Source organism: Caenorhabditis briggsae (genome assembly GCF_000004555.2).
Source record: "Caenorhabditis briggsae complete genome, chrII, whole genome shotgun sequence".
Taxonomy (NCBI): domain Eukaryota; kingdom Metazoa; phylum Nematoda; class Chromadorea; order Rhabditida; family Rhabditidae; genus Caenorhabditis; species Caenorhabditis briggsae.
In genome coordinates, this window is record NC_013486.2 from 12474540 (window position 1) to 12490157 (window position 15618).

General features: G+C 40.4%; 6 protein-coding genes and 1 non-coding gene across 7 annotated transcripts in view; 5 read left to right on the forward strand and 2 right to left on the reverse strand.

Moving 5' to 3' along the window:
- The window catches only part of CBG19638, a gene marked incomplete at both ends in the record, with an annotated part of 4867 nt that extends 4799 nt beyond the window's left edge, over window positions 1-68 (forward strand). Inside the window, one exon of the mRNA XM_045242798.1 lies at window positions 1-68. This exon is cut by the window's left edge and continues 1603 nt beyond it. Within this exon, the coding sequence (XP_045096827.1) occupies window positions 1-68 (68 nt within the window).
- Window positions 69-803: 735 nt separating this feature from the next.
- CBG19637 lies at window positions 804-2594 on the forward strand (the record flags this gene model as incomplete). Its single annotated transcript, XM_002646886.1, has 4 exons — window positions 804-973; window positions 1064-1283; window positions 1333-1449; window positions 2205-2594. The coding sequence occupies 4 exons, from the start codon at window positions 804-806 to the stop codon at window positions 2592-2594; spliced, it is 897 nt and encodes a 298-aa protein (XP_002646932.1).
- A 184-nt stretch (window positions 2595-2778) lies between these two features.
- On the forward strand, window positions 2779-6340 carry CBG19636 (the record flags this gene model as incomplete). Its single annotated transcript, XM_045242799.1, has 4 exons — window positions 2779-3082; window positions 3976-4077; window positions 5010-5664; window positions 5737-6340. The coding sequence occupies 4 exons, from the start codon at window positions 2779-2781 to the stop codon at window positions 6338-6340; spliced, it is 1665 nt and encodes a 554-aa protein (XP_045096826.1).
- Window positions 6341-6608: 268 nt separating this feature from the next.
- Window positions 6609-10126, reverse strand: CBG19635 (the record flags this gene model as incomplete). The annotated part of the gene is made up of 6 exons (XM_002646884.1): window positions 6609-6844; window positions 7262-7556; window positions 7603-8344; window positions 8393-9312; window positions 9361-9569; window positions 9634-10126. The coding sequence occupies 6 exons, from the start codon at window positions 10124-10126 to the stop codon at window positions 6609-6611; spliced, it is 2895 nt and encodes a 964-aa protein (XP_002646930.1).
- Window positions 10127-10642: 516 nt separating this feature from the next.
- CBG19634 lies at window positions 10643-12762 on the forward strand (the record flags this gene model as incomplete). The annotated part of the gene is made up of 5 exons (XM_045242800.1): window positions 10643-10917; window positions 10968-11154; window positions 11252-11481; window positions 11955-12161; window positions 12633-12762. 5 exons carry the CDS (start codon window positions 10643-10645, stop codon window positions 12760-12762), a joined length of 1029 nt encoding a protein of 342 aa, XP_045096825.1.
- A 367-nt stretch (window positions 12763-13129) lies between these two features.
- On the forward strand, window positions 13130-15246 carry CBG19633 (the record flags this gene model as incomplete). Its single annotated transcript, XM_002646882.2, has 8 exons — window positions 13130-13148; window positions 13273-13343; window positions 13458-13949; window positions 13994-14116; window positions 14326-14388; window positions 14608-14769; window positions 14911-14994; window positions 15043-15246. The coding sequence occupies 8 exons, from the start codon at window positions 13130-13132 to the stop codon at window positions 15244-15246; spliced, it is 1218 nt and encodes a 405-aa protein (XP_002646928.2).
- A 235-nt stretch (window positions 15247-15481) lies between these two features.
- Window positions 15482-15552, reverse strand: CBG28307. The gene has a single exon. It is a non-coding gene (tRNA).
- Window positions 15553-15618: the final 66 nt, after the last annotated feature.

Consider the following 15618-nt stretch of genomic DNA (forward strand, 5'->3'; position numbering starts at 1 on the left):
GGATGGGGAAAATCTTCAAAGGCGCATACCTTTTTCCAGAAAAAATATTTCGCCACGCGATGTATTGAAATGCATTTACAGTTATGTCGCGAAATGCTTTGAAATACATTTCGCGACGCTCATGCATTGAATTTCGAGGGCGCGGCAATGCATTTCAATACATATTTTCGCTACATGAATAACCCCATTTGTCTCTTGTCGTGAAATTCGGGAACTCGAGGTCCGCAAAGGGCGGGGTTTATCTGAATTGAACGAGAGATTTCTGAACTGTAAGAGATTTAGACAAAACCCCGCCCATTTGCAGCTTGCGCACGCGATTTCAGCAAAACTGTGCACGGTTTAGCGTTCTTGCCGATTCGTTTCTTGCGCTTTCGTTTCTTGCGGATTTCAATTCTTGCCGATTTTACGGTCTCCCTCAAAGTTCCGATTTTTTTTTCAATTTTTTGTTTTCCTTTCAAGTTTCATTCAAAACCTAATTTCCTTTTTTCAATGCATTCAAGCTATACGCGTAGACTACGCGGCGTAGTCTATCTTCTGACACATTTGCTCTCCGAACACTCTGATCTTCCTAATCTGTAGTTTGTAGTCTAATTGATAGTCTCTACTATCAGTGATCGCGATCCTTCTTATATACCTCCCATTCTTCTCATTTTTACATGTAGTTTTCGTTGTAGTCATTTCTCGATTGTCTGCGGCTCTCACATAATTTCTGTTCTCTCGTTAGGTGTATTTTTGTTGTCTTCTATCATTTTTCCATTGAATTCACCCAATTGTTCTCTTTTTTTTTAATTTTTAGCTAAAAAATGCTCTCCAATACTCGTCGAATTCTCCCCAATTTCCCTCTTCGTTCCCTCTCCACGTCATCTGTCCTCAAATCGACGGACATCTCCGTCAAAGAAGAACGTCCGTACGTCTACAATGTTCAGCTGAATCGTCCAGCCAAGCTCAATACATTTACAATGGATATGTGGAGGTTTTGATTTTATTGATTTTATTTATACAGAAAAATTCAGAAAAAAATTCAGAATTTTTTCATGATTTTTCACAAATTTTCAAACTTCAGAGAGTTCAAAAAAGCGATCGACGGGCTTGCTGACGATCCAAAGTGTCGATCGATCGTCGTCTCGGGAGAAGGAAAAGCTTTCTGTGCTGGAATTGACCTAGCCGCTGGAATGTCGAATATTATTCAAGTCATTCAAGACGATGCCATTGAAATCGGGCGGAAAGGACGGGTGGTGCGCAGATTTATCGGAGAGATTCAGGATTGTTTTACGGCGTTAGAAGTGGGATTTCGCCCTAAATTGTTGAAATAATTTTTTTTTTTTTTTTCAGAAATGCCCAAAACCAATCATCGCTGCTGTTCACTCGCACTGCTTGGGTGCTGGAATCGATTTGATTACGGCTTGTGATATTCGAATTGCTTCGCAAGACGCGAATTTTTCGATTCGGGTGAGTAAAGAACGTCAGAAGGTCCCACAACGACAACTACCGTAAATTAAAAATGTTTTTTTTTTCCGACTTTATTTTATCGATTTTCGTGCGTTTTCAGGCATTTTTTTCTGTAAAAATTCTAATTTTCCGACGTTTTGAGGGAAAAATTTTTGTCTGAATGTGAGAAAAAACGGTGGAGACAGAATATCTCGTTAATTTTTTCTTAAAGGCGCAAGTGCGCAAACTACCGTACTCTGAGCCTATTTCTCAATTTTTGACGTTTTTTACCGTTTTTTCGATGTAAATCATGAAAAAATGATGAAAAAACGACGAAAATCGTCGAAAATTTTAATAAAAATTGCAAAAAAATGTGTTTAATGGGTTGAGAACTACGGAAGGTCCCACAACGACAACTATTATGCTTGTCTGAGAAAAAAAAGGTTAGACACAGACACTTTTTCTCTGCCTCTCAACCTTTTTTTTCTCAGTTTTCAGGCCAATTTTTTCACTGTAAAATTCGAATTTTCCGACTTTTTTGCGTTAAAATAACAGAGAAATCGACGGAAATAATCAGTGAAAATATCCTGACAATTCAAATATAAAGTTGGAAAATTCAAATTTTATTAGCTGAAAACGCACAAAAATCGAGAAAAAAATCCGAAAAATAAAATTTTTTGGTTACGGTAGTTGTCGTTCTGGGACCTTCGTCTACGGCCACCGACGTTTCTTTTCCACAGCTCTACCATAATAGTTCAAACTAACAATTTTTCCAGGAAGTCGACATTGGCCTTGCTGCTGACATCGGAACCCTGAACCGTATCCAAAAAGTCGTTGGAAACGACAGTTGGACCCGCGAAATCGCTCTCACCGCCCGTGATTTTGGCGCCGACGAGGCTCACCGCTACGGTCTCATCTCGAGAATCTGCGATGACCGTAAAGCACTTCTCGAGAATTCCATCGATTTAGCCGCGCGAATCGCCGAGAAGAGTCCGATTGCTGTGCAAGGAACGAAGGAGACATTGAACTACGCGAGAGATCATACTACAGACGAATCATTGAATTTCATTAAGACGTGGAATATGAGTCAGTTGTTGTCGACGGATTTGATGAATAGTGCATTGGCGGCGATGAACAAGAAGAAGGCCACTTATGAGGATGTTTGAAGCTAAATACTGAATTATCGGTTTTTTTATTCATTTTTCGTGTATTATTGTAATTTTTCTGTAAAATAAAGAGCGCTTTCGTTTCGTTCTAGAAACCTGGCCTTGGTCTCTAAACCAAAGGATCTGGTCACTGAACAGAGCCGGTCACCGGCTTCTAAAATTAAAAATATTCCACGAATTCACCATGCGAATCGTTCTTCTGATCCTCTCCCTCTTCTGCCACGCCTCTGCGATTCGTTTTCTATTCGCCAGTGAGCTCTTCTGTGAATATGACGAAGACGTCTTCGAATTCAAAGTTGCTTACTTCAACGGAGACGAACAAATTTCAACGGAACGTCATCTGAACGCCAGGGGAAGCCTATTTTTCTTCCATGAAGGAGCCGCAGAATCTATCGAAAATCCGGAGAAAGTTCATGCTGTTATTGAGCATGATTGTAATGAAAATGGAGACAAGATGGAGGTTTCGTACTATTTTTCGGCAATTGATAGTGAGAAAGTGTGAGTTTTAGAGTTGGAAATTGCGAGAAAATCGTTGATTTTCCGGATTTATTTTCTCGTTTTTCACTAATTTTTGTCGATTTTTCAGTTTTTTCCCGCAAAAAAGTCGAAAAATTAAGAATAAAAGGGAAAAAAATTGACTGAAAACGCACGAAAATCGAGAAAAAAAAAACAAAAAACGAACTTATTTTTAGGTTACGGTAGTTATCGTTGTGAGACCTTTGCTTTTTAGCAAATTTATTGACGTTTTCAGCAAAATTTCGCTGATTTTTACTGATATACTTCAGTGTACAACGCATCGATTATAAATTGGAATTGGCGGATCAGCATGGAGAAATATACGAAAAAGATTCCGATTCCAACGAGGATCAGCAGTTTTTACATCTCTCAAAATGATGTTAGGATTCAGAATACTTGTGCTTAGAACTCATTTTGGCTAAATAAATTTTTAATAAATAATAAAGATATTTTTCTTCAAAAATTAAATTATTGACAATTTTTCCGATTTTACAGAAATCAGAAACTTTGGGAAAATCGAGGAAAAAAGACGCCCGAAAATAAAACAATTCTCAGGTTACGGTAGTTTTCGTTATGGGAAGTTTCGGCGATCAATTATGTGTAACTTACAGTATCTAGTTAGCAAGCTACTGTAGAATTAGAACTTCTACAGTAATCCTACATCCCATTATTTTCTGTCAAAGATGTATAAATTTGTTTATCTTTCCCTTCTTTTTTCCTTCCAGATTTCTCTGACTAACGACGAATGAGTCAGTACGGTTTCCGGCGTCTCCTGCTCTCTCACACTATTTCTTTGAAAGAGAGGGGGCGGAGCCTAATTGGAGATGTGATAAATCATAATTTGGCACTGTTTTCCGATTGCCAGTTTCCATTAGTTGGTACCGACTGGAAATGAACGATTTCGGTGAATTTTTTGATTTCGATGAGTTCGATTACGCAGGATTTGCTCAGGAACCAGAGAATGAAGGTAAGATTCTGGGGTTCAGGTTTTTTCAAATTCAGATTCAGAGCTTCAAAAACTTTCAAATGAGTATAAACACACCTAAAGGCGAGGAAACTACAGTAATCCTCAAAAAAGAAGCCTGCAAAACCATCAACTTTGAGCTCAATTATCTTGATTCCTGGGAGATTTATCAGAAAGTGCTCAACTGATGAAATATTGATAATTTTATGATGAACATTTTATTAGTTGACATATTTCTGATATTTTCGACAAGAACCGAGATAATTCACCTAAAAGTGGATGGTTCGGGTGGGCTTCCATTATAGGAAATACGTAATTTTTAGTTGAAAATGGTTAACTTTGGATGCCTACGAAAGTATTTCAGAATTTTTCGATTCGTCTGAAAATTCTACTAAACAACACTAAACTAAAAATAGAGCTTTAATTTTGTAGTTGACACCTTTTGTGCATAAATTCATCCAAATGAGATATACCGCTTGAAAATTCTAGGAGTCTGAAATAAATTAGAGTTTGGACACTTGTTAGGTTTCAAAGCGCAAATTTCAATTGGATGAATTCTACAAAAAAGTTGTCAACTACCAAATTGAAGCTCTATATTTGTTTAGTGTATTCGATAATTTTCAAACAAATCGAAAATTTCTGAAATACTTTTGTAGGCATCTCAAGTTGACCATTTTGAGCTGAAAATACCGTAAATGCTCTAGTGCATTTTGACCTCAATTATCTCGTTTCCTATAAGAGATATCAAGAATCGGCCAACTAATAAAATATTTATCATAATATCATCAACATTTTATTAGTCAACCACTTTTTGGTATATTTTACAGGAACCGAGATAATTGAGCTCAAAGTGGATGCTTAAAGGGGTCTTCTTTAGAGATGGTAGTCAAAATTGATACACTCTGGCCGGTACTGTAGAAAGCCTAAACTTTCAGAGAAGAATCTTTTGGATCCAACCCCCATCACCTATCCATCATTCGACGAAGAATGGAGTATGGACAGCTCCTACCAAAATCTCGATGTCCCTCACCATTCCCCACCACCATCTCCAACCCCTCGTGGTCAAATTCAAAGCAATGTTGTCCAGGAATCAAGCCTTGAGGACCTAGATCTTCAATTTAAAGGACACGTTCAGGAACCACTTCCTGCTTTTGAGGAACTAGATCGTCAATTTGAAGGAGACGTCCAAGTTCCGATTCTTGACTTTGAGGACTTTGATCCAGACCAAAATGATCTTGAATTACCCCAATTTGACTGGGTCGACGACTTCGTAGAACCAATATCTGGGGAGCAATTTCAACAAATTGCTAGAAGTCAAGGAAAACGAACTATCCAACGTCAAGAAATTGTCTTCTATGATGCTCAAGATGATCATCTTCTGGAGGACGATCTTCAGAATTCTGAGAAAGATGAGACTTCACAGATGGTGGACAATGGAGGACCGGGAGCCAGGATTCGTTATTCAAATGTCCATGGTCCGCCGGTTTACAATGGTCGGCCACCCTTTCGACTTCGGATTTATGGAGCGATGGCGGTGATCAACTCTCCCAGTCAACATATCACGGTGTCGGATGCAAAGAATTTCATACTGTAAGTGTGCATTTCACTTCGGTCGGCGGTCACCATTTCTCGACCGACCAAAATGAAATCCCTATTTTTCAGCCACCACTTCCCTTGGTTCCGAACCTCCTGTGAACATCTGAAGACCTCTCTGGCCACCATGCTAAAAACCGACGAACATTTCGTTTTCAAAGGCAATAATAATCACAACATCCGCCTTTACACCCTCAAAAAGCTAGAAATTCCAAGTCTGCTCAAACGAGAGAAGCTCTACATCGATCGAGATGATCCGAGGACACGAGATTTCTATGAGAGGATCTTCTCTGGAGACGTCGGACTGCCACGGGAGATGTTCTATAGATTCCTCGGGAACAAGAATCGGCTGGCTGGTCCGGAGAATTCGGCGCTCTTCTACCATCTGTTAGCACATAAGCTGGATCCTCGAATCTTCATCAACGCCTTCCGAGAGCATAAGTCTGTTCCTTCTGGCCAGGAACCGAAGTTCGATGAGGATTTGCTTCCAAATGGCGTTGAAGTCCAAAATTGGCCCTATTATGGTGTTGTCTTGCCGGTTGGAGCTGCTCCTCGTGTGATGTCTTCCGAAGATGTCAACGCCTTCTTCGAAAACATTGAGGCTTACTACGGTCTCCAGAAGCGAGGCCAAGAAATGGGGATTTTGAATTGGGAGACACCAATTCTTCACTAATTTTTCTTGTAACTAAAAAAATGTAAATGATAAAATTCACATACATACACCATTTTGAGACAATAAACTCCAAAAATGAACAACCGACCCATGTTGTTCATTTCACACGAAAAGAAAAAAAGAGGGGGGAAATCAAATAAGTTATACACACATCGTAATAGAGAGGGCTAGAAGGAGAAGAGCAGCTCAAAAAGAAAAAGAGGGGAAGGAAGCAATAAATAATTAAAATAATTAATTCTTTTCAAAACACAAATCAAGAAAGAATCCACTACGCTGATGGCGCAGCAATTGGTTGGCCGTCTCGTCGAGATCGCATTGCTGAGCTCAATTTGTCGCCAAGCGTCAGGCACATTCCTTGGCTCTTGGCTCGGATTCTGATGTGGCCAACGATCGGGGAGGCGTCGTCCATTGGGAGCGCTTTCTCGACGGAGACGTTGGCCAGGGCGTCTTCTCCGAAGATTGAGTGAGCGCAGAGATTGGCAGCAAGGAATCCGCATTCTCCTTCTGAAAATAGAATTTTTTAATTTAAAGATTCCGTAAACCTGTAATAGAAGGGCCCCCATACTGTCAAATCGAGGCAATTTTCCTTGGTTCTTATGTACGATGCCGTAAAACCTGTATTAGAAGGGCCTCTGAGAGGAGTTCGGAAAAATAAGAAAGGGCCCCCTTCAAAATGCGTTGTTAATGGTTAAAAATTGACCGGAAATTCCTCTTTTTACTAAAAAAAAGCTGTTTCAATTTTGATGAAATTGATACAGTTTCATGTAATTCGAACGACAATTCACCGGACTTTTCAATTATAAATTTCGGAAAAAAATAGCCCCTTAATTGAAGGGCCCTCCGGTGGTATCTTAGAACAATAGGGCCCTTTTAATACAGGCATAAAAACCATAAAATCAGACTTCTTAGATTTTTACTCACCTATAGCAGCATCTCCAGTCAACACCTTCATATTCGTCGACGTCGACAAATGATTCAGGAATTCCCTCAGATCTCTGATCGGCGTCATCACGTTCACCTTATTCTCCCACTCGAAATCACTCCACATCTGACGGAATTCGGTGTCTGTGACGTTTCCGGGCACAATATAATCCATAATATCAATCTTGATGTCTTGCAAATAAACACAGTTACGATCCGAAGTGGATCCACGAACGTCATAGGAGATGGTCGAGAATATGACACCGTTTTCAGTGGAAGCGACTTTCACGGTGGCCTGGAAATGAAGGTTTCAGACTTTGAAGAAAAATATAGTATCCTACCTTAATATTGGAGAAATCATTTGGTGCAAGGGTGACTGGGGTTGGCTTATCAACGAGTTTCAAATCTCCAACAGTGGCCAACTCAAGAGAAACGTTTTGAAGCGTATCAGAAGTTTGGTTGACAATCAGAACATCGAGTACAATATCATATTGGTTGACATTGACGTAGGCTTCAGCGTAGATTGGATCCGAGAATCCGGCGAGTTGGATAACCTTTCCAAGTTTCGAGCTAGAGAAATCGAACTTGGTATCTTTTGGAGCGGTTCCCAGAGCTTGAGAGAGCGACGAATCATACAAGTTCTCGCCTTGTTGGTTGTTCTTGGCGAGCAATTGAGTGAAATTGATAGTCTTATCGATATCAACAAAGTCCTTAGAACGAGCACTTCCCGAGTTGGTAAGCTTATCATTCGCATCGAGACGACTAATAGATTTGGAAGAAAGCATGAGCTCCAAACTCTTCTTACAAGCATCTCCATATTGCTCATCGAGTCCAGGGATTCCTTGAGCAATAATCTTGATCACAGCTCCCATTCTGTCCAGATCGTCTTCGTTTACTTGATGGGAAATGAGACCACTCTTGGCGAGATGAATGATGGAGGCGAGAATGAGCATGCATTCAGCACGGAAACGGTTAGAGCGCTCAGATCCTGCTCCATTGAGCTCGCTGAATTGTTGAGCGAGTTTGGTAAGGACGGTGGCCAGGGAGGCTCCGAGGAAGAATTCTCCGTTGAGGAGGAAGCGTCTGTAAATGAGGATACAAATTTTAGAAACTCCAAAAATTGGACATTACCTCAATGGTGGCTTCTCGTTCTTCTTGGAGACCACTGTGGTCGAGAGAGCAGTCTGTGTGGCGTATGTTCCATCAGCAGTGACTTTTGGTCCAGATGGAACCTTCTTCTGCTCAACTTCCTCTTGTTTTGGCTCATCTTGCTCAGCCAACTCGCTATCAACAATTGGAAGGTCTCCGAGAGAAGTCTTGATGAGTCGAAGAACTTCTAAAGATCCCTCAGCATCGCAGTAAGTGCCGAGAATCCAGAGAGCAGACATGAAGATGTTTGGAGATTGAATGAAAGGAATTCCCTCACGAAGAGATGCCAAAATAGCCGACTTGAGATTTGGCAACTTGTGAACGGCTTCACGAACGAATTGGATGACATATTGGGCAGCAGTCTCGTTGGTGTCCGAAAGGAATTCCATGAGAACTGGAACGATGCTAGAAGCCACATCTGGGAACTTGATAGTAGCGGTGTGAAGAGTTTTGACAAGGGCTTGACGGTATTTTCCGTTCTCATCGTTAGTCTCGGTCGCTGTTTTGTTAATCTCCTTCTTCAAGAACATCACCATATCTTCAACGTTTCTGCTGGAAACCAAGTCAAGAGCAAGATTAAGAGTCTTCTTGCGGACTTCGAGTCCTGGAGAAGTGAGAACGCGGAGAATATCCATAACAAGTCCTTGGAGAACCTTCTCGTTGCTCGAGGTGTTGCGAAGTTGGACGAGACGGTCCAAAACGATCAGCTTGACGTTGTTGTCGCTCTCCTTGACGATAAGCTCAATGTAGGCTGATGCGGCGGCTTTGACGGCCGCTGGAGCGTTGGTGAGAGTGACTAGGGTTCCAGCAGCTTCGTATCTGACAGCTGGAGATTGAGATTGAAGAAGGTTGTAGACACATCTGATGAAGCGAGCACATTCGTTCGGGTTGTTGTGGCAGACCTAGAAAGGCATGAGAATTTAAAAAACGATTTTTTTTAAATTACAAACCTTATAAATAAGCTCAACAATAACCAACTGCAATATATCTCCGAATGATCCAACTTGATCAATACATCCGGACAAATAATCAAGGGCTCTAGCCTGATCAACGTGGAGAAGCATCATGAAGGCGTTGCGCTTGCAAGACGCATCTTGCTCGGTTTCCAAATACTCGGTGACCAATTCTGGTGCGTCTGGGATCAGGAACTCGAAGTTTTCTGCAAAATTAATATTTGAATGAGAAAAAAAGATTTCTAAAGCTTTAAATGGGTCAAATCTTACTGTAGATGGTGAAAATTGCGCAGACGGCGTTACGACGAACATAGGAATGTCTGTGCTCCAAACAAGCTCTTATTGCTGGCATAAGAGGCTCGAGAAGCTCTGGCTCGCGAAGTTTACACAAAAATCTCAAGGTGGATCCACGAACGAACTCATTTGGATGTTGAAGGTCTTTTCTGTAGGCGTCGCAAACCAGAATCATCTCGTGGAGGAGCTTTCCATTAGAATCGGTTTTTGGAACGCATTCCCAGAAGATGAGAAGCGTCTTTTTGAGAGTGTGATCGTTGGATGGAAGGCAGAATCTGATAACATACATCAGCATGCTTTGTGACGTTTTCTCGCCGTTGAGAATCATGTAAATGAGCTTTTTCAAAGCTTCCGTACGTTCTTTGTCTCCTCCCTTCTCGAACTTCTCCTTGAGCTGCGCCTCTGATGGAAGTTCAGCGTCGCTGGGGACGTGAATCAATGTGTAACATGGTAGCTCACCGGAGCTCATGTTGGAGGCTGGAAAAATATTTAAATGACAATGAGCTAAAAAACGGGAGAGAAAAAGCAATTTATTCACGAAAAAAACGATTTACTTACAAGAAAAATGGGTCAAAAATAATATATTTTTGTTGTAAACATCTAATGTGTGTTTTCCTTTTTTTATGGATTTTTAGCAAAATTTATAGGTTCAAAGCCTAAATTTCATGAAAAATATAACTTTTGAATACTTTAATTTCAACATTTTGCTTTAAAAAATCTGAAATTTCTGCAAAATTTCAGGCAAAATCCACCAAAACTTGGTCAAAAAGATTGGAATCGCAGTGACGTGGTTCTCCCTCCCACCGTACCTCGCGACACACTTGCCGGCAAATCGCGGCGAGACCCGTCCACACTTTGAAATCTGGCATTTCAAGCAAAACGTCACAAAAAACAGCAATTTTTGCTCAATTTCAGATTTTTTTCTAATTTATTGACCTGATTTCAAATTAAATTATTTATTTGAAAAAATCGATAATTTCATCAGATGTCGTCAAAATACGACGACGATCGAGAACAAAAGCGTCGATCGGTGAAAGAAGGTGAATGGGCATGTGTTGATGCCAAATGTGCCAAAATCAACGATGATTCACGTCAGTTCTGTGATGACTGTGGCAAAGGTATGTCGTTTTTATCGAAAAATACAGAAAAAGGGTTTTCAGCCAAACCGCGTGCTAAAAGCAAGATGGGCAAGGAGTTGGGCAAGGAAATGGCCGATAAATCGAAAGGATTGTTTGCAGCGGAGGATTGGATCTGTTCAAAGTGAGTTTTTCAATTTTTTCGACCTTAAAATAAGAAAAAATCGTATTCAGGTGCGGTAACGTAAATTGGGCGCGTCGCAAAACGTGCAACGTCTGTAATGCACCGAAATTGGCAGATCTGGAGAGAAGAACGGGCTATGGAGGAGGTTATAACGATCGGCAAGATGTGGAATACATCAAACGGGACTATGATGAAGAATTCGACGAGTTTGGACGGAAGAAAAAGAAGAAGGGTGAGGTGTGTAGGTGTTTTTGTGGCTTTTTGGGGGTTTTTTAGCCCATTAATAAATGAAAAATGAGATTTTGCTATCAAACTTACTATAACTTCCCCCAAGTTTAAGTCAGACTACTCCAAAGAAGATGGCGAGGCATCCAGCGATGAGGAAGAGCAGAAAGAAGACGTGGAGGCTAAAAGAGATGAGGAAGAAGAAGAGGACGATGATGATGGGGATCTCGGAAACTATGATTTCGACTTCGATATGGATCCAGAATTGGTGGAAAAGGTGGAAGAAATCAAAAATGCTGAAAGTAATGCGAATGAATCGGCGGCATTTGAGGAGAGCGAGTAAGTAGGGAATATCGAGAGAAAAAAAGAAAAATATATAATTCTGAAATCTCGAGAATATTCCAAGAGGCCTAAATCTCGACTTTAAAGACTAAAAATGGTCGAAAATCCGCTGAAAACGGCTAAAATCATCTTGGAATTGGAATGAAAATTGACCTAAAAATGGCTGAAACTAGACCTACGACAACCTTAAAATGGTCTGAAATTGGGCCTAAAATATGATCTAAAAAAGATAACGGGATATTGACCTAAAGACAAGCCTAAAACGGTCTAAAACCCCCTGGAAAATTGGCTGAAAATAGCATGCAAAGAGGTCTGAAAAAAAGCTTCTAATTGGCCTGAAAAACGGCTTAAAATAATCTCAAATTGACTAATTCGCGCCAAAGACGCACCAGCCAGCTGATGAAAGCACCGGATGCGCGACAAACATATGGCTGGTAGCATAATTCACTCTTAAACAATTTCTTTTCCAGCTGCTCGTGTTCTTGCTCCGGTGGAGAATGTTCGTGTGTGGATAGTGAGGAAGAAAAGGAGAAGGAAAGAGAACGTCGGAAGGTTCACAAATCGTCAAGAGAACGAGACAGGGAGAGCTATAGGAAGAGAAGCTCGTCTCGCGACAGGAAACGGGATAGAAAAAGGAGCAGGAGCCGGGATCGTCATGATAGAAGAGATAGGAAGAAGTGAGTTTTACCTTGTAAGCTGGGTCTCCTTTGAAGATTATCAACAATTGTGGAAACTGATCATGTCGTGAAACGACTCAAGAACAGTGTTGTTCCAACGCATCGAAACCAATTCCAGACCTCTGGGGTTCATTTTAGGTATCTGTTACACTGGTTTTTGCTATTGGGATCTTTGGAAATTTGGCACAATTTATTGAGAATGATGGAGCCAAAGTATCATACGGATCTGATTTTCGAATGGTCACATCTGCGCCAACACTGATTTTCCTCTACGTCGTCATCGTTCCACTTCTCCTTTACGGACTTCTCTGGAATCGTCGTTCGGAGCTTCTTGATCCATATGAGGATGTTGTGTGCTTGCATGGATACTCGTTGTCGATTTTTATCCCTGCTAGTATATATTATTTGAACAGATAATTCGAAATTTCAAAAAAACTGTTAACTCCTTTCTTAATCTTTGCCTTTTTCCAGATCGCGATCTCGTTCACGCGATCGCCGACGAAGCCGCTCTCCTCCACGTGGCGAGAGACGTCGTGACGATGAGAGACGCAGAGAGAAGGATCGTAGAAGAAGCAGATCAAGGGATAGATTTCGGCGATGACTCCTCTTCTTCCTTCTCTAACTAGTCGTTTACCCACTTCTTTGTTATTTTATTTATTATTTTCTATATTTTTATATTTGTTTAAAAAACTGCCCCGTTCCTCCTGGTTTTTAACTCATTTCCCCGATTTTCTCTCTTAAATCTCATTTTTTGTTTGACTACGGTTTTTTTTCTACTTATTTTACAATATCAAAATCTGTGTTATAAGAATTCATTGTTCGTTTTTTATGTTTTTTTTTGAAGCGGTTTATTGACACCGATGACCTATTTTAATTCTTATTTTCTTCAATTTTCTGAAAACTCATTTCCAGCAAAAATTTTTTAAAAGTTGACATAGACAATACAACACCTCCGCCACGTTACCAAGATGGATTTGAATTTTCAAAGTGAGTGTTTTTTTTTCTCTAGAATTTTATTAAATTTTCCAAAAATAATGGAACAACAGCGTTGGGCAGATATTGATCTTGGTCCCGGAATATTCAATTTTTGAATAATAGAGGTTTTTTGCAGACTTTGAAAATGTGAACTCGACGAACGAGCAATCAGGAGCGTTTGGAGGGAATATTGGTGATCGGAATAATGTAAGTTAGAGACTAAAGTTTTGGGGTCATTGGGGTAAAAAATATCTGAAAAAAAAATCGAGTTTTGTACCCCCTTGTACCCCAGAAAAGACCTAAAAATAGCAAAAAATTCAGCTCGTCGGCTCCGGCGCCTCCTCATCCACACCATCAGCCGGCGTCTTCGACGACACCCAATCAGGAACGTCGACAAGAAAAGGAAACCTGTTCTCCTTCGAATATTATCAACAATTCTTCGATGTGGAAACTGATCAAGTCGTAAAACGACTCATGAACAGTGTTGTGCCAACACATCGAAACTATATTCAAGACTTCCTTCAGCCGATTCCAGACCTCTGGGGTCCATTTTGGGTATCTGTTACACTGGTTTTTGCTATTGGAATTTTTGGAAATCTGGCACAATTCATTGAGAATGACGGAGCCAAAGGATCGTATGGATCTGATTTTCGAATGGTGACTTCTGCGTCCACACTGATTTTCCTCTACGTCGTTATTGTGCCTCTTCTCCTCTACGGACTTCTTTGGAATCGTCGTTCGGAGCTTCTTCATCCATACGTGGATCTTGTGTGCTTGTATGGATACTCGTTGTCGATTTTTATTCCGGTTACTGTAAGTTGTAGAGATGAGCAATCTAGATAAAACTGTGCTTTTAGTTCTTGTGGATTGTGGACATTGGTTGGTTCCGCTGGGCCCTCATCTTCGTCTCCGTTGGTCTTTCTGGAACCGTATTGGCGAGAGCTATCTGGCCAGCTGTACAAAATGATGTTAATAAAATGGTAATTTTTTTATCTTTATATTATTCTGGCACGAGAAATCGAAGCTGTGACACCTACCATAACCTAAAAATATGTGTGTATTTTCTCGGTTTTTTGCCGGTTTTTCTGTTATTCTCCTCCAGAAAAGCTGCAAAAAAATCCACGAAAATCGAGAGGTTACTGTAGTTTTCATTGTTTTGGGACCAAAAAATAAGCTATTATATCTGCAGGTCGCGTTCGGAACCATCGCCGTCGTCGTCATCCTTCACTTCTTGCTCGCCTTCACTTTCAAGGTTTATTTCTTTGATTCAATGCACACCTAATTCTCCTAATTCTCCTTTGTTTTGTAAAAAAAAAACTCTAATTTATTTGTTTTTTCTCTTCAAAAAAGCTGGGCTTTTATTAACTTGGTTGTCTCCTCTCTCGCTCTCTCTACAGAAATAAATTTATTGCACACTCTGAAATTCTAAAAGTCTGAATCTTTTAAATTTTCCAAAAATATGGATTTTCAGGAGTTCTACTTCGATGCGATGCATCCGGCCAAATCGGTGGCTCCAGTCCCAGTTGCTCCGACTACACTGGCTCCATTGGATTCCACAACAGTCGCTATGATTCAAAATGCCACGTCATCGAATGGCACGGATCCAGAAGCGCCGAATATGATTGTTATGGAGGTTGGAGAGCGGGGACTCGGGAAGGAATGCATATTTTTAGAAGAAAATTTGAGAATATGCTAACAAAAAAGAGAGGATGAGTATGAAATCAAAAAAATCAGAAAAAATAAGTTTTTGGCCCTAAAAATATTTGATTTTCAGATGACCACCGTGGAACCGGAGCCATCAACGAAAAAAGTGGATGTAGTAAAGAAAGACGAGAAGAAGAGGGATTCGGCGGAAGTGGTACGGTTTAAATATCGATTTTCAAAACTCTAAAATATTATTTTTCAGACTAAAAAAGCTCCAGAAGTCGTCACAACAATCGGAAAAAAAGATGAGAAGGTGGATTTGAAGCCAGCCAACGCTACAGTAACCACCACGGAGAAACCAAAAGTGACTGAAGAAAAGAAGAAATCGGAAGAAGAGAAATCACCAGCTTCAAAAACGAAAGAATCAAAAAATTCTACTGAGAAATCTGCTGAAAAATCCAAATAAACACTTTTTTCTCCTAATTTTCTGACACATTTTTGACATGCTTTACCCCCCGACTATCCCCCATAACCAAATTAGCATAATTCCGATTCTGGAATTCTAAAATCTATGTCATTCTGATGCTTTTTGTTTTCTTTCCCTGTAAATTTTTCAATTGTGATACAATTCTCTGTGAAAACGTAAATGAATGGTTGTGAATTTTTCTAGCTCTTATTCAGAAAAAGAAATCAAAAAGGATTGCATCGACCGGGAATCGAACCCGGGCCGCCCGCGTGGCAGGCGAGCATTCTACCACTGAACCACCAATGCGATGAGAGAAACCTATAAGCAGACATATATAATGCGTTGCCGGTCAACAATGACGTAAGCGAGTGT